Source organism: Danio rerio, chromosome 4 (assembly GCF_052040795.2).
Source record: "Danio rerio strain M-AB ecotype USA chromosome 4, GRCz13ab, whole genome shotgun sequence".
NCBI classification, from domain to species: Eukaryota; Metazoa; Chordata; class Actinopteri; order Cypriniformes; family Danionidae; genus Danio; species Danio rerio.
Window position 1 is genome coordinate 25,922,986 of NC_141024.2, and position 25,406 is coordinate 25,948,391.

The 25,406-nt window shown below is 31.5% G+C and overlaps 2 protein-coding genes across 11 annotated transcripts in view; one reads left to right on the forward strand and one right to left on the reverse strand.

Annotated features, from left to right (window-relative positions):
* The window catches only part of tmem110l (transmembrane protein 110, like), a 211,658-nt gene that overhangs the window by 67,109 nt on the left and 119,143 nt on the right, over positions 1–25,406 (reverse strand). For all 6 annotated transcript variants that reach the window (XM_087246218.2, XM_087246221.2, XM_087246220.2 and 3 more), the window contains one exon: positions 24,964–25,101. The gene's annotated coding sequence lies outside the window, so the exon portion shown is untranslated. The remainder of the gene's footprint in view (positions 1–24,963; positions 25,102–25,406) is intronic.
* sfmbt2 (Scm like with four mbt domains 2) overlaps positions 1–25,406 on the forward strand; it is a 78,129-nt gene that overhangs the window by 33,286 nt on the left and 19,437 nt on the right. For all 5 annotated transcript variants that reach the window (XR_015942426.1, XR_015942427.1, XM_087248293.2 and 2 more), the window contains 7 exons: positions 13,254–13,342; positions 14,496–14,739; positions 18,084–18,181; positions 19,734–19,835; positions 19,930–20,077; positions 23,520–23,602; positions 24,982–25,108. Coding sequence is in view for 3 of the 5 variants with exons in the window: in XM_087248293.2 (XP_087104419.2) it covers positions 13,254–13,342; positions 14,496–14,739; positions 18,084–18,181; positions 19,734–19,835; positions 19,930–20,077; positions 23,520–23,602; positions 24,982–25,108 (891 nt within the window). In the remaining 2 variants the exon portion in view is untranslated. The remainder of the gene's footprint in view (positions 1–13,253; positions 13,343–14,495; positions 14,740–18,083; positions 18,182–19,733; positions 19,836–19,929; positions 20,078–23,519; positions 23,603–24,981; positions 25,109–25,406) is intronic.

Genomic DNA, 25,406 nt, shown 5'->3' on the forward strand with positions numbered 1-25,406 from the left:
TAAAATGTTTAAATTATATGACATAATATGTGTTTTTTAATAAACAGAATCATGAAAACTGTAACTCCTATATTCCACAATAATACATGTATATATGACACTTAGTATTCTCTTCAGAAGTTCACATACTGTTGGTTCTTTTCTATTGGTCTTTTGTGTTTTATATGAGTCCTACTGTTTTGGACAAAAGGCATGCTGGTCCTGCAAGTTGGTATATTACCCAGCATGCTCTGCACATTTGATTTCTTCCCCACGGTGACTTTATGATGCAGAGCTTGAGAAACATCAAGCGACTCAAACGCAACTGTTACAAAGGGCCGCAGGCTGCCATTGATTCTCAAGGAGACGCTGCATGATACTGAGAATGTAGATGTCAGGCATTTGTGCAAATCGCTGTTTTATTAAGTAAATGCTCACTCACTTCTCACTTCATTTTACACAATGATGTGGAAGTGTCAATTGATTTCGGCAATTTAGGCTAATTCATACACTGTTTTCAACTCATAAAAAGTCTTTAAGAATGCTAAAGAGCTGAATGATTCAGACAAGACGATGCTAACAGAACAACTTTTACTGTTCTTATATGTAAAGTGATCAGAACACTCTAAATAAATGATTAAATGTTTCCTGTTATGGAAGCCTGTTTCCCTCCAGGGAAAAAATTGTGACCAGCACATATGCTAATTATGACAATATTTCTTGTCAAAGTTAAAAGTTGTCTTGTGAGTTGTGATGGAGAATGAGGGTGAAATTAGCACTGAAGATTTGAGGTAGGATTGAATTTGAACCGCAAATCAAGTGCTTTACACACACCTGCCTTGGTGTTGCGTGTCACTCGTTTGCTTGGGCGGGTGTGAAGAAAATGCTTTTTTGACCGGAATTCAAATGTTGCTGAGTCCAAAAGCAAAGGCTGCTACAACTGCAGCCACAAAAATGAACCATGCCATTAAAAAGCACTTTAGAGTCATAATTGTAAACACAAATCAAATTAAGATGTGAAATATTCCTATTTCGGTCGCATTATTGAAGTGCTGTACAGACATGTAAACTCCGTGATCAAACTCATACCGTCGTGTAGGACTTTGAGCCTCATTTTGCATCAAGATTAATCAAACACATTGCTGTTTGACATTGCTGTTTGTCGCTTCTAGCTAAATGGATCAATGATTTCATTCACGTCAACCCATACTACAGTTTCTCATCAAATCATAACCAAACAAATGCTCTCTAGTATCTGATATGCTTCTCCGCCTTCTAGACGCTTCTCATTTGCTTTTTATTTGATGCACTTGAGCTTAACCCCTCTCACTGGCAGAGCTGTGATGAAACAAAACACTATTGGCTGTTTTAAAAGGGGAGGAGCTACACTATGTCCCACCCTCTTCTCATGTTTTGATTAAGATTACGTCAAACATCGAATAAAAAAAGGCACATATCAAAGCATTTCCTTGGACCTTTAAGAAAATACTTATTTTGTCAATTATTATTTTTAAAAACAAGACAATTTTTGCTTGTCTAGAAAATGTTTCTTGATATAAACATTTTTATATATTTGAAATAGAATCTAGAAAAAATATAAATAAGAAAAGCATTCATTTGCAGTGAAAATATATGTTCTCTTAAATTATTATTGTGAAACCATTTATTTCAGAAAAATACAAGTGTATAATTAGAACAAAAGAGCAACACTTCATTTTTAAATAAATAGATCTGCTTCTCAATAAGAACCCGATGGCTGGCATGAACTAAAGGCTAGTTCAAGAACTAAACATTGACATTGGCTTAAAGTAGCGGGCCAGATTAGCCATATGGGCAATTGGGCATGCGTCCATTTGGTCATCATTCAAGACAGTATAAATATTTTCAACTGTACCACAGTCAAAAGCAAAGAAAGAGGAAAAACTTGGAAAATAAGAGGGATTCCTGATTCAATAAGGAGAGCAGTTTATGAGTAAATGGTTTTTGATGAAAGATTATGAAGTTATGAACACAGCGGCTATACGATTTGTAATAATACACTGTTTATTTACAGTTGTAAATTGCATTATGAATGTTGATTTCTGCTCTGTCGACTTTTAATTTTAAAAATTTTACTTTACAGTTTAACAAAGTAACTTTTATTGACATTTTAGTACTTTAAAATAATGTAATATATAAGAAATAATATATAGAGAAATAACAACAACAAAATAAGTACTGCCAGTTTATTAAATTTTGTAGCATAATATACAACACCAGCCTAGACAATATATCAGTTTAAACTATTAAAAATGTTCTTAAAAGTCACTTTTCCCAAATTTTTAAGGTTAAAAGTTGTTGGAAGAAAGGTCTCAATGCAATTCAGCCTAAATAATAAAAATTAAAAAAAAAAAAAAAAATCACAAAATACAGAATACTGTATTTACACGATTTTTTTTTACAGTATTTATTTCTCTTGGAGTGTAATATTGTGTGTTTGTGCTTGTAAATGATTTGCTCTAAAGGACTCCAAACTTATATAAAGCAGTGTTCAAAGTCCAGATATTGCTTCACAATTTAAGATATTACCACGATATTACCATAACACACACAAAGAAAAATGGCAAGGAACTAGTTATTTTTCACAATTTTTTGAAGATAAAACTAAAAATCTTGCCATTGGGAAACCTTATAATCATCTGCTTGCATATTCATATACATGTGTATGTGAATATCTGATTATTCAAATCACAATGCACTATGTCAGCTGACCAATCAGAGCATTTTGGACTTCTCTCAGGCATTCAAGGACTTTTAAGATAGACTGAGAAAAGAGGGGCTGAAATAATGTATAGGAAATTATCTACCTATTCTAATGCACTTAAACTAACAAACTTTTAAAATATATGAAAACAATATTATGTTTTTGTAGCATTAACGGATCGTTCACCAGAAAAAATCTAAACTCTGCCACCATTTAATCACCCTTAGCTTGTTTCGAATTAGTTTAACATTTTATGTTCTGTTAAACATAAAAGAAGATATTTTGAAACTTGTAACCAGAGATCCAAGTAGGAAAAAAATAATATGGAAGTCAAAGGTATTGTACATTTTTTTTTGTGTGTGTGTTCAGTAGTATAATCAGTAAATACAGTACAACTAAAATAAAGTGACGTGTATATATATATATATATATATATATATATATATATATATATATATATATATATATATATATATATATATATATATATATATATATATATATAAATGTTCTTAAAAGTCACCTTTTCCAACTTTTTAAGGTTAAAAGTTGTTGGAATAAATGTTTTAATGCAATTCAAAAGCCTAAATAATAAAAAAAATTAAAACAAGAATCACAAAATACAGAATAATCGAATTTCACGATTTTTTTTTTTCTTACAGTATTTATTACTCTTGGAGTGTAATATTGTGTGTTTGTGCTTGTAAATGATTTGCTCTAAAGGATTTATATATATATATATATATATATATATATATATATATATATATATATATATATATATATATATATATATATATATATATATATATATATATATACTGGTCTACAAGGTCCAGTAGACACCTTTGTTCACTTCTTTATAGGTCAAAAAGCCACTATGTCCTACATTCAAGTGAAATGTATCATTTGTCTGTTCTGGTTGGAACTGAAATAGGGAAGCGAGCTTTTAGTCATGCCATCCCCTCATCCTTGAACACTCTTCAGTCTGAACTGAAAATGTCTGAGCACATCCCAATTAAATAATTTCACTCTATTTTTTATAACAAACAACAACAGTCCTTAATATATAAGGACTGTTAATTACTTATATATACAAATATATAATATATATATTATATATTTATATATAAAAACTAAATATATAAATTTTTAACATATTGTAAAGTGGTATGGCTTAATGGCTGAATAAAATAACAGAATTTTTACATTATTTATTTATTTATTTATTTATTTATTTATTTATTTATTTATTTATTTATTATCATAAGCCGTGTGCTGTAGACCCTTTTGGCCAGGTCACCCTTGTAAATGAGATCTCAACCTCAATAGGTATTTTACCTGGTTAAATAAAGAAACATTTATATACACATTTTTTGTAATATTATACTGGTAATCTATTACAGTGCACATACTGTAGGCCTCATGATTGAAAAAATTATATTAATACATTATTTAATCTGTTAACCTGTTCCACTATACTTAAAATAATGGCCCTATAATCATATAGCCCCTTTAAAAATCTTTGTCAGCGTATACCAAGAGACATTAACTCAAATTTAGATTTGGAAATGCAGGATGTGCATAATACCTGTGATCTTTATGAAGTCTATGAATTATTCATTTATGAAGGCTATTAAAAGATGAAAGAAGCAGCTAAACGCACACTGAAGCGCAAACGTAATAAAGTGGCTGAAGGTTAGTGGTATAAAAATGTGAAGTGATTATGTTCAGTCAAGACAGTTTGAGACGCGGGGGGTTGTTGGCATGAACGCGGGCACACCACGGTCCCATTCGGGCACTACTTAAGAGATTAGCAGACATACTCGTGCTGCAGAGCTTACATGCTGAGACACAAACAAAGTATTATCAGAGTGTTCAATTAATCGGCCAATAATGGCTTGAAATGCAAACATCGGCCTTAAATGACAAATTATGCAGATGTCTGTTGGCTATAAGATGATAAAAAACTTGCTTATGCGACGAAGTAATCAATAATATCTAAAAAAAAAAAGTCTAATAATTTATAGAATTTTTTTTTTCCTGTATGGTGATTAGGGCTACACAATAGTCTCAATAATATTATTTGCACTATCCGTATCTCAGAGAGTTATATGGCAAATTATTTTAAGATTTGGGTGTTGTGTGCATGAATGTTTATCCAAATTTATTACAAGGCTCTTTAGAAAACTTGATTCTGATTGGTCAGTCGCAAAAAATGCAGGTTTTTTACACAATTCATAAAAGTTGTCTCAACACAAATCGATTAAGTTAACTGAACAAATTTAAGTGGATTAAACATAAAACTACTCCCCACTACTCCCCACTACTCATAAAACTACTCCCCAACAAAAATCTCAAGAATTGTGTTGTTCCAGCTTATTTTTAATAAGTAGTTTGAACAAGCTGAAAAATCTTCTTTTTTTAATGTAGGACATATTTAGTTCACTGGTGTTTTGTTAAAACTTCAGCTTTGTTTGCAAGAAATGTTAGCTATTTCCCACATTTGACAATGAAATATTCAATTCATCTCTTTATTATTTTTAATCTCATCTTTTTTACAACTTTAATTTTAAGCAATCTGTGCTTTATGTTCAGTTTGAAGTATTCATCAAATATCAGTTTGTTTCCTTTATTTTAATATCATAAAGAATAGAAACATACTTTTTTCATAGAAAAACGCCTTTAATAGTTGAGTACAGTACATATAAAACATACATGAGAGAGAAAAATAAGTAAATAAATACATTAAAACCAAAATAATTGTTCGATAATCAAAATCAAGGTATTGATTTCAGGTCATATCATCTGGTTCTACTACTGTATGTTATGTCCTGAAATCATGGGTCACATTTAATTTATTGACAAATGAGACATCTTGGATTCTTTGATAGATGCAGCTTAATTCAGAATCTGTTTTTTTTTCACCCTCTACGCCAGTGTCAATTCACTTAAGTGTGTGTCTCATTGTTAGACTTTTGTTTGTTCTATGGGATGTATTTGGACTTGACAGTGTGGTTAGAAGATGTTTATAGTTTTGTGGTCAGATTTGATTGTCAAATGACTTGTGACATAACAATGTCAAAGAGAATGATTGCGGTTTAACGAGTAGATATTCAAACTGCATAATTTATTTTCTGTTTACTGGATTATTAGGTTGAGAAAAATAATCAGCTGCATATTAGAAAGTCTAAATCAAATGAGAGTTTATAGATTTATAGAAAGCAAATAATTTGTTTACCTGTGAGTATTTAAATTAATATTCATAACTATACATTTTATTAAAAAAATGCATATTTAATTTTATATATGAATAAAAAAATTATATATACATATATATATATATATATATATATATATATATATATATATATAATTTTAATTGATGTACTTATTACTTATTAATATCTCATACATTAACACAATCATTAATGTATAATAGTCTGATATATAATAATTAAAATAAATTTTGAACTTGTATACTTATATAAAAAAGCTTAGAATTTATACATTATAAAAAATAGAAAAGAAAAAATACATAGCAATATATAATTTCTTACTAAAAATCAATAACAAAAGAATGTATATCTATTTTAATCTGATATATAATTACAAAAATTGTTGATAAATAGTCTTGAATTTGATAAGGTTTTTTGACTTATAACTTTTTAAAATAATGCAAATTTCAAGTATTGTATTTAAATAATATACATAATATCCTATTTTACATCATTAATAAAATAATTTCTTTACAATAATCTGATATGTAATCTAAATCAACTTTAGCATTTAAATTGATATTACAATTAAATTAAATTAACAATAGATAATCTAAAATCTAAAAATGCATCTTACTATACATAAATATTAAAGTAATTGATATATAATCATCTGATTTAGACAGTTAAAGTCAGAATTATTAGCCCCCCCTGTTTAATTGTTTTAACCAATTTCTGTTTAACGGAGAGAAGATTTTTTTCAACACATTTCTAAACAACCTTTGCCATGATGACAGTAAATAATATTTGACTAGATATTTTTCAAGGCACTTCTATACAGCTTGAAGTGACATTTAAAGGCTTAACTAGGTTAGCTAGGCAGGTTGGGGTAATTAGGCAAGTTATTGTGCTTAATATTTAATGCAACTTATTTAATGCTTAAAGAGACTAATCATTTTGACATTAATAAGGCTTTTAAAAAATTAAAAACTGATTTTATTCTAGCTGAAATAAAACAAATAAAACTTTTTCCAGAAGAAAAAAATATTATCAGACATTCTGTGAAAATTTCCTTGCTCTGTTAAACATCAAAGAGAAAAAAAATTCAAAGGCAGGCTAATAATTCTGACTTCATATATGTATATATATATTATGAAGTGGTCAATTTATAAAAAAAAACATCCAATAAGTATTTTTTTCTTTTTAAAAATAATGTATATTTTATATATAATATTTTGTTTAATATGCATAACAATACATAATATATTACTATACATCAGTGATTAAAATAATAAAAGGGAACGTAAAAACTAAATTTGATGCCAAAATACCAGTACTTCAAGAACAACAAAAATCACTGTACCTAAAAATACAAAACAGTCAACTATCCTTGCGTTAATTTGCTGAAGAAGTGACCTTTTTGCTGTTAAAAATAGTCTCTTGGATGTACTAGTGTTGGCAGGCGAGCAAGAATCATGTGTGTGTGTGTGTTTTATCTTCTTCAGAGACTTGAGACAGGTTGTTTCTACTGCTCTTTTTTTAACACACGCAGCGTTTTGTTCTCCTTCCTCTCTTGAATAATTGCTCTGATTACACGAGCAAGAGAGAAGCTCTTTAAATCTGGCCCTACTGTTTATACAAGAGTTGTTGGAAGAAATGCAAATCTTCTTTTTGCATAATGCATATTTGAATAGAGACTCCCCAGTGCAGAAAAGAGGAAACGCAAAGCGGCTCATCTGTCTCTTTGAGTTCTGCTAAATTACGATTTCATTTATTTGATCTGAACAAGTCTGTGCAGCCTAAAGCAACTCAAGAAAATGGGCCACCATGGAATTTATGTACACTAAATTTACTATATATTTTAAAATAAACATCTAGAAATAATTACAAGACCACTATTTAAGATTGTACATGAAGCAAACAGAGACTTCTATCTAACTGGAAATACTACACAAATAAGGTTTTATACCTCTTTGAAACTGACACTTTTAGGCTTTGATCCCAATCATACCAGTTTGGTGACTATCACTTTAAATTCAAATGAGGTTTGCTCCCAGCCCTCTTTTCAAAAGTGTGTCAGCATAGTGGCGGATTCAAAAATAAAACTGATGTCCTATGGTGATGAGGGAGAGTCAGTTAAGGATGAGGCTTTCCCCCTCCGATGACATGTAGTGTTTTTAGTTAGTGTGATTCTAAAAAATAAAATGTATAAAATTGTATAATTAAAAGCTGGTTAGATTCACACACTGTTGTTACATGACTGTGTTTAAACCCATTATAAAGGTGGTTTGTGCAGTATAGGTCCCCTTTCAATCTGACAAAAATTACAATTTTTAATGTGGAATGATCTTATTAATGTCTGTGAACTGTGCTTATTTATACAAATATAAGGCTATGGTCAAAATGTTTGGATATATGATAAACAAAACGACTGTTTGAGAAACATCTTGATAGTAAGTTGATAGTATTAAAACATTTTGGTATCTACTGACGCTTAAATTTATCTCTCAATTTTAAGTTTTGAATTTATAATGTTGAGTTAACAGAAAAAGTTAGCAAGATTTATTTTTTCTTTGTTTCCATTTTGTCAGAATTGGAAATTATAGCCAGGCTGTAAAGTCCAAAATGGACTATAAACTTAAAATTGCAAACGAACAAATAAATAATAATGTTGGCAAAAACTTTGTTATTTGTATAATTATGGCTGTTTTTTTACTCGATTGGGAGATTATATCTAAGTTATAAAGTCAATGCAAAATAGCATTTAGAATAACAATATAATACTATTATTACATCTATTTGACAAATTTTTATACATTTTAAAATTTATGTTTCTATAAAACTTTGTATTCAAGAGAATACAAATAATATTGATCATTTCCATGTCAGAACAATACAAAGCAACTAAAGATGTTTAAATACATTGGCTCTTGTCTGCCCCATTTGAAAGCGTCACCTGCATATTTAGGGAATCATTATCAGTTATGTGGTTGTCCCACCCCTACACACAAACACACCAATTATCATCAGTTATATGCCCCACTCAGACACACCAGAGCAGGGAAACAGATGAAAAGCACTTCAGTGACCTCAACTGCAAATAATATATCAATTATACAATGCCCCGTTGCAACACTGGGTGCAAAACAGTAATTTATTTGATTACTCTTCACTGAAAAAAAGTAATTCCGTTAGTAATGCTGTTTATTTATCACACCATTATTCCCATCACTGCAAACGAGTAGTAGTGATTAAAAATATTAACAGAATATTTAACCATTATCAACATTTTAGGTTAATTAGCACATAATAATAAACAGTATTAACTTACAACAACTTAACTATATCTCTCTTAATTTTTCCAGATATAACAAAACAGGTGCCAGAGTATAACAAAAATAGGAAGCTTACTCATGTGATGCAAGCAAAAATGTCAAATTTTCTGTCATGTAATGGTAAAATAAATGGTACGAGGTCAAATGATGAAGTTTCAGTTTGGGGATGGATAAAAATCAAGGTTAAATACTGGTTAAAGACGCTGAGATTAAATTACAGAGGATAAGGAAAGTATTCAGACCCTTTATATTGCAGCCATTTGCTAAAATCATTTAAGTTATTTTTCCCTCATTAATCTGCAAAAATGTCAACAATTCTGTGTTTTTCTGTCAACATGGGGAGCTGTGTGTATATTAATGAGGAAAAAATAAACAAATGATTTTAGCAAATGGCTACAATAAAGAATGAACAATTTAAGGCTTACTTAAATACTTTCTACACGCACTGTATAATTGGGCATTGAATAAGTGTCTATGCAAAATAAAATACTGATATGATCTTATGTGAAGTCTCTCAATACGTGTGTTTAAGCAATTTTGCATCCTTCTGTTCTCGTGTAACATCATCATCAACAACTGAAGTTCAATTCTGATGTGTTCTTGATATCGAGGATGAATAGATTGAAAACTTGAGCATAGCTCTTGCTCGAAGTCCCAGAAGTTATTGCAGCTAAATAAGGAAGAAAGGAAGCATTTTATATTCACTGTTATTTACAGTTCAAAGATATAACTAGTTTATCTCAGGAGTTTCCCTGAACGAGACGGTGAAAGTCAACATTCACATGAATATTTCATTAAAGGCAAAAACACATGGAAAGGTGTTTACTTGCTGAAATAAATATTAAATTATTGTGCATAAAATATTTATAAGACTTTTGTATATGTTACATATATTAAAAAAGAAAAAAAAATCAAATTAATTCCTCAAGGTAATATCTTTCATTTGTTCGCTTAGAAAATGGATTTATTTGTTATTATACCTGGATTTTATTTACACAGGGTGTCCTCTGTAATTTCTGTTCAGTTCTATTTAAAGTCTGCATGAACTGGAAGTTGCTATAACTTTCATTTCAGCTTGTTGACGTACTTCCAACTGAAACAAATTATTGAGTTGAAGGCAGGGCTAGGGCTGTGCGATTTGGGGAAAATATGTAATTGGATTTTTTTGAAATATATTGCAATTATGATTTGATTTGCGATTTAAATTTGTAGTCAAGCTGCAGCTCAATAATCTGTAAAGTCGGTCGCTTCTTATTGCTAAAACGGAGGGAGTGTTATTTAAAAAAAGGAACTAAAAATACACTAACTTACTTAAACATTTATTAAAGTTTGTTTTTAAACATTCAGAAATGAAACACTATTTTTTCTCTAGAGCAAACAGTAAACACAAATAAAAATGACCTGTTTTTGTTCGGTGTCTGTGACTTTGAAACCAAAATATTCCCATATTAACAATGTCCTATTTTTCTTTAATATTAATTAGTCTGTTAATGCTTCAGAAGAAGCAAATGTCATCATCCTGCACTCGTCACACCGTCCACGATTTCCTGTTTGTTCGTTTTATTGTGGGCGTTCTGCATATTTGGGTTGCGCAATTCTAGTTGGGCAGAACGAATGTGTGTTTACTCAATTGGCTAGTAAGACTGTCACAAACAGATGGCAGTCATGCATTTGGTCTGGGCGGAGGATATTAAATAATACATATATATATCTTTTATATCTCAGCCTCTTGTGATTAGCTAATCTCAACATTTCAAATTGCCATTCGATTTCGATTAATCATTATTTTTGCGCATCATTTGCTCATAGCAAACAAACGGTAAAAGGGATGTGGTTAAGAATATTGTGGCTGAAGCCGTCAAACTGACATCATCAATGAAGAACCACCACTCTAAAAATGGAAGCAAATGTTCAGAATTTGATTAAAGAATACCAAAACAAACATTGTTTTTCAGTGAATTAACTTGCACGGATTAATTGCTCACCTAAACAATAACAATGCGTGCTAGCAAACCAAACATTGCAAATTTTGACAACTCTCTCTCTCTCTCTCAGTGTGTTTGTTTTCTAAAGCTCACAACCTCGTGAGTGCTGTCATGTGTTATTGAGTGAATCCGTCCTGACGTCAACAAGTCAACAAGCAATGCACAATCTGCTGATGTTCACATTCACCACTCGTCATTATTAATTGACTGTTCTTCTTCTTCTGCACTACTAGCACTTCTGTCTGTGCAGGCTACATGTTCGCTAATGCAGAGAGCAGGATGTTTAAACACTTAAATGCTGGAATTGACTTCTCATTATATACATTTGTAATGCATATATGAATATTTTATGCATCTGACACCATGGGGAAGGAAGTAGGAAGATGTTTGAGAGAGGAAGTGCGTTAAATGGCATATCTGTAAATCTGTTGATCATAGATTACTTTTTGATGTGCTCATTCTTGTAGATAAGTCCTTTTTTACCGGAAAATAAACATGAAACTATATTAAGAAGGGAAACTCAAAGTGAATTGATAAAAATCCTAATAATTATCAATGTGCTTCTCTAGTTGATTTATCCCTCGTGAAAAGATACGATAGTAATTTATATGAAATGTTTTTGAACCATAGATTACTATAGTAAAGTGTATTATACTGTATGTATTATAGTATTCACAACTCTTTGTTAAAGAATGCAACAGCATTCTGTAGTATTAACTATATTGAACTGGAAAACTGTAATAAATACTGTATACTTTTTACCGTGTTGTAGTATAAGTATAAGTGTAAGTATAATACTATAATTTTGGGTTATTTGTTTATAATATTATAGTTGTTGTGTTACCATCGCAACTGTAGAAATACCACAACAGATTAATTCAAGTACTTTACTTTCTTATAGTATGTTTCAAAAACACTATAGCATTTACTATAAATGACTATAGTATTTTTTCATTTGGGATTACATTAGGATTTTGTATAAAATCAGGTTTCTATAGACAATTTGTTTGACATTATATTAGTATATTTAGATTAGATTTAGGTTTATATGTTATAAAATAAAATAGAATTTATAATTGATACCAAATAAAAAAAAGTAAAGGGTAACCTTTTTCTATATTCTTTAACATTTGGAAATGGAATGTGCATTCATGAGTAGGTTTTAGGGAATTTCTGTAAACCACACACACACAGACAGATAATTGCTCCGCTATCTACTGTATATGGGGACTTATGTAAGGATTTTTATACTGCACAAACTCTATATCCACTACCCCAAAGCCCAACCCTACTAGGAAAAAATCTGCGCTTTTATATTTTCAAGATTCTGTGTGATATGAGCTGATTTTCTCATGGAAAAAAAAACATTTGGAACCCAAGTTAGTAACACATAATGTATATATGTACACACACTCAGGCAAATAGGTACAAATATATGTTTTTAAAGTACCAATAAGTACCTTTTGGTCTTGAACCTTAGCTCTTTATACCTTTATTTCTGAAAGTATATCAACAGCAGCATAATTCATTAGTTTCAGTGAGAGATTGTAGAATAGCATTAAAGTCCCCATGAACCGGAAGCTGCAAACGTTTTTATTTTATTTTTCGTATTGTGAAGCAGTTCCTAGAGAAATGGAATATTAAATGAGAAAAAAGTAGGTGTGGCTTGTTTTTTTCTACTGCGGGCTGATTGGATTTAGTAAAGTAGGCATTACATTCAGAAAGATCATGAAAGAGGTTATTACAAGAGTTATTACAACCTGTCAGACTCATTCTCCTGACCATTTCTGTTTGTTGTCAAAACTGACAGTTGGAGCAGCTTGGTTAAATCTTAGCCATGCACAATTCCTAAAAAAAAAATCACCAAAGTTCACCACAAAACTACAAAACTAGCAATGAGCTAACAAATTCATATGGTTAGTTTTGATTTCTTGGGGACTTTAAGTTCATAATGTGTGAAATTCATTGCATTTGTTTTGCTTAATATTTTCAGCCATTAAAGAGAAGTACAGCGACTGGACTGAGTTTCTTATCAAAGAGCTCACAGGGTCACGGACAGCACCGGCAAATCTGCTGGAAGGGGTGAGAATTAGATTTTATGTATGTCTACCAACTTGCTGAGGGTTTGGTTTAACCCTAAAAGAAAATTTTGCTATCGTTTACTCACAGTCAAGTTTTTTCCCTTAAAACTTTCATTCATCTTCAAAACACAAATTAAGAGTATATGTATGTATATATACATACATGGGTGGATTGGCCATAGGGAGCAACAGGACACCCGGTGATCTGACAGTCAATCTGGCCTCCCACTGTGACTCTGCCGCGCTCACTATATATATTCTGAGTTATGTCCCTGAACTGAAAATATATTCACCTAAACTTCTGATGCGTACAATAAACAGTTCTTAAAAGAGAAACTCACAGTATTATATCAAAGTTAGAAATTTCAATATGATGACAACACTAGAATAAAAGCAGCTTTTAGTTTTTCAGAGTCAGTGTTTGTATTTTATATATTTTTAAATATATTTTTATATAACAATTAATTTAATATTTACATACATTTGAGCTTAAAAAGAGGAAACAAAAATATACAAAGTATATACACTTAATTGACCAATGATAGTTTTGAACGCTTTTGCCAAAAACATACATATACATATATGTCTAAAATTTGTTAGAGATTTATTTTCTCAACTGAAAATGTAAAGTAATTTAGATGCTCTCAACAGTTCTTAAAGAACCTCACAATATTGATAAAGGTACCAAATTTCTATACTTTTCTTGGTATCTTATCGAAGTTATAAATTCCAATATCATGCCAATACTATAATAAAAACTGTTTGTTTTTTTTGTGTTTTACTGGGTTGGTTATTATTATTTATTTTTATACATATTTTATATATTTATACATTTAATATTTATGTTTTTGCATTTTTGAGCTTGCTAAAGGCATTTATTTAAAAAAAAAAAAAGCAAAAAGAAAAGAAAAGAGTTCACCATGTCTAGTGGTTTTTGAACTTGTGAAACAAAAACAAAAGTAATCTTGGCATGATTTTGTTTAGAATATGCCAAACCAGTTCTTTGAACTTGCCTTAATTGTTTAAAACTAAAAACCCTTTAGAATAGTTCCCAAATCTCACTTGGTAAATCTTAGCTAAAATCTATACTTAAGTTACGGTTAATACCTAAATGAAAAATTTGATTTTTGGTCTGTCTCATCCTCTCTTTTCAGCCATTACGGGGTAAAAACACAGTGGATCTGATAATGGAAGGCAGTATTTTGGAGTTACGGGATGCCTCTGAGCCCAGCGTGTACTGGGCCACTCAAGTTCAGCGTAATGTCGGTGGACGTTTATGTCTCAGTTATGTTGGATTAAATGACCCCTCCTACTACATGTGGATGTTCTACCTTGACACCAGGCTCCGCCCCCTGGGCTGGGCCAAAGAAAATAACCTACCAATGAAACCGCCTACAGGTAATTGCAATTAAAATGAACATTAAAACATAATCAATGGGTACATCAGTAATGCAATATATTTACCTTATTCTGAAATATTGGCAATTTTATGATTTAGGTGTTTACATGAGTTGCTTTTTGAATATTAATTTCTTAATTCCTTTTTATGTTATTGTGCATAACTTAATTAGTTCATTACATCTGTACACAGTGCTATACATTGCTTTCTTCTGAACTTCATGTATCATAAACAAATATATAGTTTGTCTTCTTTATAGTAACAGAATAAGGAAATTCATAAAAGTTTGGAGCCACTTGAGGTTGAGAAAATAATGAATACATCTAAACTGTTGGGTGAACTATCCTTTTAATTTGATTTGTGTTTACTTCAATGACTTTAGCCAGATTAAAAGTAATCAAACATCTCTGTTTACATGTTAGATTCTTAATCAGAGTATTGTCTTAATCACGCTTACATTGGAATATCGTTGTCCTTGTAAATGTAATGGGTTTTAATTGAATTGAACAATTAAGTTAAATAATCATATGTAAATAAATTCAGTTTAATAATTTTAATAAAATAAGCCCTGAATGAGATTTTCTGTTAGCTTTTAGTTAAAGCAGCACAGCTCGTATTCATGCTTTTGCATTTTTCTTGAGGCTTCCACTCTTGTATGCAAATGTTTTTCCATTGCACAATTGCCAGGTTTCTATGTGCAGCCTTTTTGACTTCCAGTATTATGGATTTGTATTGACATTTCCCTAAAGGAAAGGCTGTAAATACATTCAAAAACAAGTTTAAACTTGCTCGCTCATTATTTGCTTTTTCAACAGATTTGCTTAATGTACAGTAGTCAACGTGGATAAATTGATTTGATTTTAGTATTGAATTCAATACTAAATGGATTGACTGATGGGCAGAATAAACACCTTGATGATATAATAATAGATTAAACTGGATTGATTGTTGGGTTAAATCTATTGATAGATGAATTGATGGTAAAGTTCTGGAATTGCCAAGGATAGTTGATTAGATTGTAGGGACAAATGGATGAAAACATATTTCAGTGGATAGATAAATGGATGGGTTGGTTTAACTGATGGATGGTTAGGTGAATTGATGAATGGAAAAATACTTAGGTGGATATCGATCCATTAAGGAATGGTTGGATAACTGGTTGGTTAGATGGATGGATATATGGATGAATAGAAAAATACTTTGAATAATAGATGGATATTTGGTTAAGTTGAAAGGTGGATGATTGGTACAGATGATTTGAATACAGGATGGAGTGGAACATGATAGTGTTTGTTCAGCCACTTTTAATAAAGTCTACATTTATGGACGGATGGACAGAAGAAAAACTGATGGATACATACAGTAAATGGATGGATACTGGATGATAATTCAATTAAAAGATGGATGGATAAATGAATAAAAAAATAATTAAATGGCTAGATAAACAGGTGTGTAGTTAATGAAATGGACAGATGAATTAAATAATAAAATGCTTTAAATAGTATGAGAATAGTAGGATGAACCTTGGTTAAATGAATAAAAGATTGATAAAAACTTGGTTGGATGGATGGATGGATGGATTGATGGATGGATGGATGGATGGATGGATGGATGAATAATTGATAAAAACATGGTAGGATAATTGGCTACTGATTAAAGCTTGAATGGATGGATGGATGGATGGATGGATGGATGGATGGATGAAAATTTGGTTGGGTGGATGGATGAATGATTGATAAAACATGGTTGGATTGATGGATTTATGATAAAAGCTAGGATGGATGGATGAACGATTGATAGAAATTTAGTTGGATGGATGAACGTTTGATAAAACTTGGATGGATTGATGGATGGATGATTGATTGATTAATAAATATTTGGTTGGGTGGATGGATGAATGATTGATAAAAACTTTGTTGGATGATGGGCTACTGATAAAAGCTTGGATGGATGGATGGATGGATGGATGATGGATGGACGATTGATAAAAACTTGGTTGGATGGGTAAATCTTTGATAAAACTTGGATAGATTGATGGAAGGAAGACTGCTAAAAACTTCAATGGATGGACTGGTGGATGGACAATTGATAAAAGTTTGGTTGGTTGGATGGATGGATGGATGGATGGATGGATGGATGGATAGATGGACAATTGATAAAAACCTGGTTGGATGAATGGACGTTTGATAAAATTTGTTTGATTGTATGGATGAATGGCTGGTTTGGTTAGATAGATGGATGAACGGACGTTTGATAAAAACTTAGTTGGATGGATGGATGGATGGATGGATATTTGATAAAAACTTGGTTGGATGGATGGATTGCTTTTGTATTTGGATAGATGGATAGATGGATGGATGGATGGATGGATAGATGGACGTTTGATAAAAACTTGGAAGGATGAATAGACGGATGGTTGATTTGGTTGGATGGATGGATGTTTGATAAAAATTGGTTGGATAGATGGATGTTTGACAAAAAACTTGCTTGGATAGATGGATGATTGATAACTTGGTTAGATGGATAGTCTTTTTTACTCTCTATTGTCAGCACTTTGGTCAACTGTGCTGTTTTAAAGTGCATTATAAATAAACTGAATTGAATTGAATGGACGATTGCTAAAAACTTGGTTGGATGGATGATGGATGGATGGATGGATGGATGGATGGATGGATGGATGGATGGATGGATGGATGGATGGATCAAAGATTAGTAAAAAGCTTGGTTGTATGGATGAACAATTGATTAAAACTTGGTTGGACAGATGGATGGATGGACTGTTGATAAAAACTTGGATGAATGGGTGGACAAATGATTAACTTGGTTGGATGGATGAATTGATAATTTAGTGGTCAGATGGATGGATGAACGAACGGATGGATGGTTTGGTTGGACAATTGATGAACTTGGTTGGACAGATGAATAGATGGACGATTGATAAAAACTTGGTTGGACGGACAGACGGGCAAATGGATGGATGGATGGAGTTGGATTAATGGATGAATGGATGCAAAAGGACAGATGGTTAATTTGATGTAGGGATGACTGAATGGATTAACTTAATGGAGGGTAAATATATTGATGAAAACTTATTTAATGGTTTAATTACATAAATTTAATGTATGGATGAAATCATGAATGAGAAGATGGTTTCATGAATAAATATGCAAATTAATTAAGTAAAAAATTGATAAGGTCAATTGGTTGGCTTGATAAATGGACAACTGGATCAATAAATATGTGAAAGGGTTGATAAAACCTTGGGGGAGGAAATGATGGTGAATGGCTGGAGGATTACAGATGGACAGATGGATATATGAGCTCTTTTCTCACTGCCTTTCAGATCTGTGTGATTTGAGGAGCAGCTCTGAATGGACTACAGCTTTAGATGAAGCTACAGCTGAAGCCTTGAACAACCCACTTCCACTGGAGGTCTTCAAGGTCTGTGTTTGTGTGTATAAGTTCTATGTGTATATGTGGTTCTGATATTCATCCCTACAAGTATAGTTCATGCATCTAGTTTGACTTTACTTTCAGGCTATATGTAGATACTAACACCTATTTTACACTTACAATGTCTTGCGGTGCTCTAGAACAGGCGATTTCTGACAGTTGAATACATTTTTATTCTTGCATATAGACTTTATTTGTGCGATTATGCATTCACAAAGGTATGAACCATTATAGAGGTGGAATTTGCTGACGTTAATGTCTTCTTTAGCCAATCAGAACACTCAAGCGCATTCACGTCCACGCAGTTTATGAGAATAAAAGCCTGTGAATTTATTTCCACACACATTTAGCTGCTAGATGATAGTCATATAACATTTCTATGCTCCTTCTTAATGGCAACTGTGGAATAAAATAGATAAAATGCTTATGATAAGCCGTGGTTTGTTTACCTTCAAGCTCTGATGCATGTGCATGTAAAGCAGCCAGTGAGTGCCAGCACACACATACTGTATATTATGTACATCTCAACATGCTGATTCATCCACAGAGTTTGTAGTGTAGTCAAATGTTTACAATTACAATCGCAGCCGTTTAGAGCGAATTTCTGCTAAATTATGTCAGAATTTACCTGTATTTTGGAAAGAATGTGTGAACGCTCTTTTCCAGAAAAATTCCGTAACGTCCTCGGCTGTGTGAACAGCGCTTTTTTTATTCACCTGTAAAGTTGTTCTGGTATCAATGTGTGAAAGGGGTTTTTGTTACCGTCAACTTTGTTTAATACATTCAAAAGTAAGTTAAACAACAATTACTAAACAATCCCTATCACGTTTAATAATTTTGCATTATTTTGCATGAATAATTAATTCAGTATACTTTAGTTTATACATAACGTAATACATTCACTTTAAAAAAACAATAATATGATGAAAATGCTTAAAATTATGTTATAGACATGCCATGGGGTATCTGTTTTGAGGTTAGCATCTTGAGCTAAAGCACAAAATTATGGAAAATGTCAACTTTGTTACTGTCAACTCTGTTTAAAATGTACAAAAATTAAACAACAATTAGTAAACATTCCCTTTCATGTTTAATAATTTTGCATTATTTTACATGAATAATCGATGAAAAAGATAATATGGTTAAAATGCTTATAAATTCAGCTTTAGACATGCCATTGGGTATCGGTTTTAAGATTAGCATCTTCAGCTAACCACAAAATGATGGAAAAATTCAACCCTGTTACTGCCAAAAATTTAACAGCAAGTTAAACAACTATTAGCAGCAGAACCAAACATATTGCATTAATCATTTTGCATTTATTTTACATTAATAATTAATTCAGAATACTTCCAATTATACATTAGCTGTATGTCATACCATCTTTAGAAAAATTAATGGAAACTTAAAAATGCAATTCCAGCAAGGGTCTGTGTGTTTCTGTGTGTATGTGTTTTGTGAAAGCTGTTGGACTGAAGCATCGCTTTACACATATTGATAACACAAACAACTGATATATGTCTCTGTGTTTCTGTTTCAGGATCATGCTGACTTGCACACACACTCCTTCAGGGCAGGAATGAAGCTTGAAATGGTCTCTCCAGTGGAACCCTTCCACATCTGCCCCGTGTCTGTGACTAAAGTACGCACACACAGACACACCAGATGAAGGGTTATGAAGTGTAGGCTATAATTAGCACCCACCGAGCCTGACTTTGAGTGTCTCTGTTCTACAGGTCTATAATGAATACCACTTTCAGATCACTGTCGATGACCTCACAGCTGATGCCACGCCCACCAGTGCAGTGTGTCACGCAGAGTCTCCGGGAATCCTGCCAGTGCAGTGGTGTCTGAAGAATGGAGTCGAACTGGAGAGGCCGCGAGGTGGGCGAGATGCTCTCGTTACTGTAGATGCTAATGAGATTTATGCTCTTTTGTTTAATTTACATTTGCTTAATGAGAATGTTTAGCAATGGGTTTTGCTGTTATCGCGGTTTCATTTTCTATTTATGTGGATTATTTATCAAGAGCTTATTTGTAGTGAGTATAGTATGAGAGAGTAAAATTAAAAATGAATTAATATGAATATGATTGTAATCAGGGATGGGCAAAAATACATTGAAATGTATTTTAAAATTAAATTCAAAATACCTCCGTTTTACATGTATTTAAATAAACTACAAAATACAGCAGCCACAACAAGTGTCAAAATAAAATACTGTATTTTGTAAATACTATAAAATACTTTCACAAGGGACCATGACTTATTGAATCAGTCCCTTCACCACTAAACTGACTTAGTGAAGTGTTTGACAGCAACAGCGTTTCTCTGAGCAAGTTTAAGTCAGCTTCTCTGCCACCTCATTCCCCTCTGTATGAGTAGGTATTCATAAGCCTTTGTTTCCCTTTCATTTTACTATAAATGTTGTACATATTTGATACAGAAATTCCTGTCTTGAAGATGTTCTCTTTAAATTACTGTAAAAACCATTTAATGTAGATAATGAGTTGGACTATATTACTATATCTCTTCATTCTGTTTTCATCCATTGTGTGACCAGTGAAAGTGACACCATCTCTTAACAGTCTTATATTTAAATATGTGAAATATAAAGAGGTTATTTTAATTTCTTCAATGATGAAAACAGATGATTTCTGAAAGCTACTAAAATCTTGCCACTTTTACATCTTTTGTCGACATCTTAGCACTTCATTACTATACAGAGCACTGGCAGCTACTGGCATTTAAAACAGCCAATGAAGTATTGTAGGAATCGCCACTGTAGGGTTTATTTGTATGCTGTTTGTCTTGTTTTCTTGGCATCTACATAAGTAATTTATTCAAAACTATTATTATTTGTGTTAAGTTTGCTCATTCTCACAAGAGTTTTCCAGTTCTACTTTAACTGGAAGAGTCTTAGTTTACCCTCTTAATAAATGCCACTACAGCATCTTTAGGTGTTTTTTTTTTTTCTAAAAATCCAAAACATGCATTTTCGCCTGCAGCACTGAGACATATGATGATTATGTGCTGTAGGCTCCATATTCCTGTTCTTAAGAACTGAGATTTTATTCCATCTCATTTCTTGAGCAACGATGCTGATGCATTGTACTTAACTATTACTGGTCTTGGCATTGTGCAGTATACTATTTTTAATGATTGTGGACTCCCAAATCTACCCATGCCATTTGTCAGTTATTTTCTTTATGTGGGTTCCATAATTTCCATTTATACTTTAAGTATTGATCACCTTCTTCAATATTAATAAATTGTCTGTTCTGTAACTGAGAAAGCATCAATCTGAGGCTGCATCTTTAGGATGTCATCATGTAGACTTCTTACAAAGTGTTTTACATTATTTTAAAAATACAAAAATACAAGACACTAACGTACTTTGATACAAAATATTAACCCATTTTCATAAACCCTATCAAATACAAATTACAAAAAACTATTTTGTATTTAAAATGCGTATCATAAATCCTGCCCATCCCTAATTGTAATGATCAATAAAGTGCAGTTAAGTAAAAATGGATACAAAATCAAATTTAATACTTGAATAATAATATACAAATAAAATAAAAGCATATTCTAATATATGTTATAATAATAATAATAATAATAATAATAATAATAATAATAATAATAATCATTAACGTTTTTGATCCCCTGCTACTGTGGCTAGTAGTTTTCCAACTTTACTAGCCACTTGCCATTTTCACTAGCCTCAATCTTGTTGTTGGGAAAATATCTTTTATTTGCATAAATTGGACTTTGGAAAGCTAAAAATTACAAATTTTTAAATTTTGTATTATGTCCACATGCCTTCTTCAAACTCTTTTTTATATATATTTTGTTTCACATGACTTTTTAGGGCTTAACACTAAGGAGGATTTACCATTTTTTTCTCTGGCCACACTAAACTAATTATTTACTAGCCACACATTTAAATAATGTGTCAAAACAAACTAAATATGGCTGTAAACATACACTTTTTATTCAACAAAATTGTTCTTAAAACAATAGACAGTTTAAAAAATTTTTTTCTCATTTATCTAAAACTATACACAGAAGTTTGTCAAAGCTAAATGTCGCAGATCATCAGGTAACTCTAGATAAATGGAGAGTAAAGCTCCTATTAAAGCAATGTCATTGTAAAGGATGATAAATAAACCAAACTAACAAAAATAACTGCATGCAAAAGTAAATAGATAAAAAAAACATTCTGTTTACGATAGTAAAAGGATGATCACGTGCACATGGTTAACGTTAGGCCCAGTAATAATCTGTTCAAAGAATGGTTAAAGCGGCAACATACAAAAAATCTGGAGCTCTTGAAAGCAGCAGAAATGTGGGTTCACGAGCACCACTTTATCCCAATCTATTTAAAAGAGAAACAATCACACCAATTGGAAAACTAGCTTTTAAGCACTTGCATGCATCAACAATGTCAACTGTGCCTCGCTCATAACATTAGTGTGCGAGGATCGCCTGTGTCTCACTGTGCTCCGGATCATCCCCTTTATTCGATATTCACCTGCTTTTTTTGCTCACGCGATCAATTACCAATTGTGCTGCTTCTTGACTCTAAGTGCATATTTGTACACATATTTCCAAATTAAACAAAAATTTTAATGTTTGGAGACAAGGCAGCTCTGGAAATTTTCCAATTATTTTCAACCAGTCAAAGTGGCTAGCGGGGGTGTCTGTCTTACCTCCAACAGCTGAAAACTACCCGCATTTGATGGGTTGGTGGGTGTTAATGTCTAGCCCTGATAATAATAATAATAAAATTATAAATAATTCTAAAAATATATATTATTTTGATGAATGAGAAAGAATACATTTGCTATTGTTATATTAATATTATTTTACATTTATTTATATATATATATATATATATATATATATATATATATATATATATATATATTTATTTATATATATATATATATATATATATATATATATATATATATATATATATATCACTATAATTATTTATAAATAACAACAACTAAATAATACTACAATACAATTTTTACAGACTACCTATCATTACATTTATATTGTTAAATATTTATATTTAAAATATTATAATTATTATTACTACAATTACTATTCATAACATTATTATTATTATCATTATTATTATTCACATTATTATTAGTAGTAGTAGTAGTATAAAGAGTAGTAGTAGTTAACAACAACAACTAAAGTTTGTTAGAATGTTGACATAGTTTGTTTTAATCAATCTTTCTTTCCTTCTACTAGTTTATTTCTCTCTCTGATTAGTTTTTCTCCCTCTTTCTGATTTTGGGATAGGTTTTGAGACACAGGACTTTGACTGGGCCGACTATCTTAAACACACCAGCACTGAGGCCGCTCCAGATGCGTGTTTTCCAAACGTAAGGCCCCAGCTCTTTGCCACGAGTGTGGTTTGATCTTATCTCAAGCAGACCTTTGTGATTTTTCTTTTTCTGTAGATCATTCTGATGACTGTTGACCCACTAGTGGGTCTTCCTGGTGTGTTTTGGTCACAGAGACACACACCCGAGAGTTATCAAAAGACTGTTTTCTTTTTGTGAGAAATACCCGAAATACAGGAAACTCTTTCAACTAGTGGCCAACAGATATTATGACAGAAGCTAGAGTCAGATGGAGAGATATTATGAAATTGCCTGAAAAGAGTAAAAATAATTTTGACTAGCATGTACTAGAGAATAATGTTTGTAGTCTTAAGGTCTCCAAAAATACAATCTGAGATCACTACAAATTGTTTGCAAAAAGCCTCTACTCGCTTTACTCTATCAAACTTTTAAAAATAAAATTGAATTTAAAATTGAATGTAAATATCAATAAAATAAACTTATTGTAATATACAGTTGAAGTCACAAGTATTAGCTTCCATTTATTTTTCAAATATTTCCCAAAAATGTTTAAAAGAGTAAAGAATTTTCACAGTATTGCCTATAATATTTTTTCTTCTGGAGATATCTTTTTTGCGTTAAACATAAATGGGGGGATTGAATTAAGAGAGGAAAATGTTGACAATAAAAGTAATTTTAGGTGTTTAAAGTTAATAGAAACACTTGTAAAGTTTAATCTTCACTTTTGTTTGAGGATTTAGAAGATTTTCATGTAGTGCTTTGAGTTTTGACATTACCATCTTGCAGAAGCACCCATGCTTTGGGTGTTGGCAGCTTAATTAGCAGAAATGCAGTTTGTTTCTTTACTTAATGAGCAATAACTATCCTAAAATTAGTTTTGAGATCAGTCTCAATCAACTATATACAGTATGTAACTCATGAAACATGCTTGAAATGTCTTGTGGCTCATTTAGGCTAACTTCAAATAAAACTAAGAGACATCAAAATGTATGACACATAATAGACATACATAATAATATCAGACCTTTGAGTTTAAGTAAAAAAAATTTATTTAAACTTTTATTCGATAGATTTATGTTAAACCAACTCAATTGCATTTAATTGTGTATATAGATTTTTTAGTTGGTGCTAAACAAATCTATTGGGTGGAAATCCTGCCCTCAATTAAATTGAGTTTTGATGATAGTAGTTATAATAACAATCATCATCAGATTTGATTTGTCAATTTTTGTTCAAAAATCAAATTGTGAAAAAGACATTTTGATTCCCAGCATTCTGTGCTTATATTTTCCATCACATTGCCCACAACATTGTCTCTCTCTCATTATCCTCTTTGTTTGTGTTTGTTACGCACTGTTAGTGTGATCTTCTCCACTGACCTGTTGTTATGTGATCAGGCGTCTCAGAGCCGGGGTTTCTGTAAGGACATGTGGCTTGAAGCGGTGAATCCTCTACATCCTGCTGAACTCTGCGTCGCTCGCATTACTCAGGTCAAAGGCTGTCTCCTCTGGCTCAGACTGGAAGGTATGAATGAATATGCCGTTTATTTTCACATTTCTTCAGATTAGGTCAAAGAAATCTTTCAGACACATGGCCTTAGTGTGAATACCAAAAAATGTGGTCCAATAATTATGGAAAAGCAGAAAAATCAAGGTAATGTACAGCTAAAATAAAGTCACTGAAATGAAAGAAATCTTAAAAAGTAGAAAAAGAATTTCAATACTGAAATGCGTTCAGTAAATATTCACATGCTTTCAGCTAGTACATTCTTTATCCTATGATTACAAAAAATAGATCTGTCATAATTTTGTAAACTGTACAA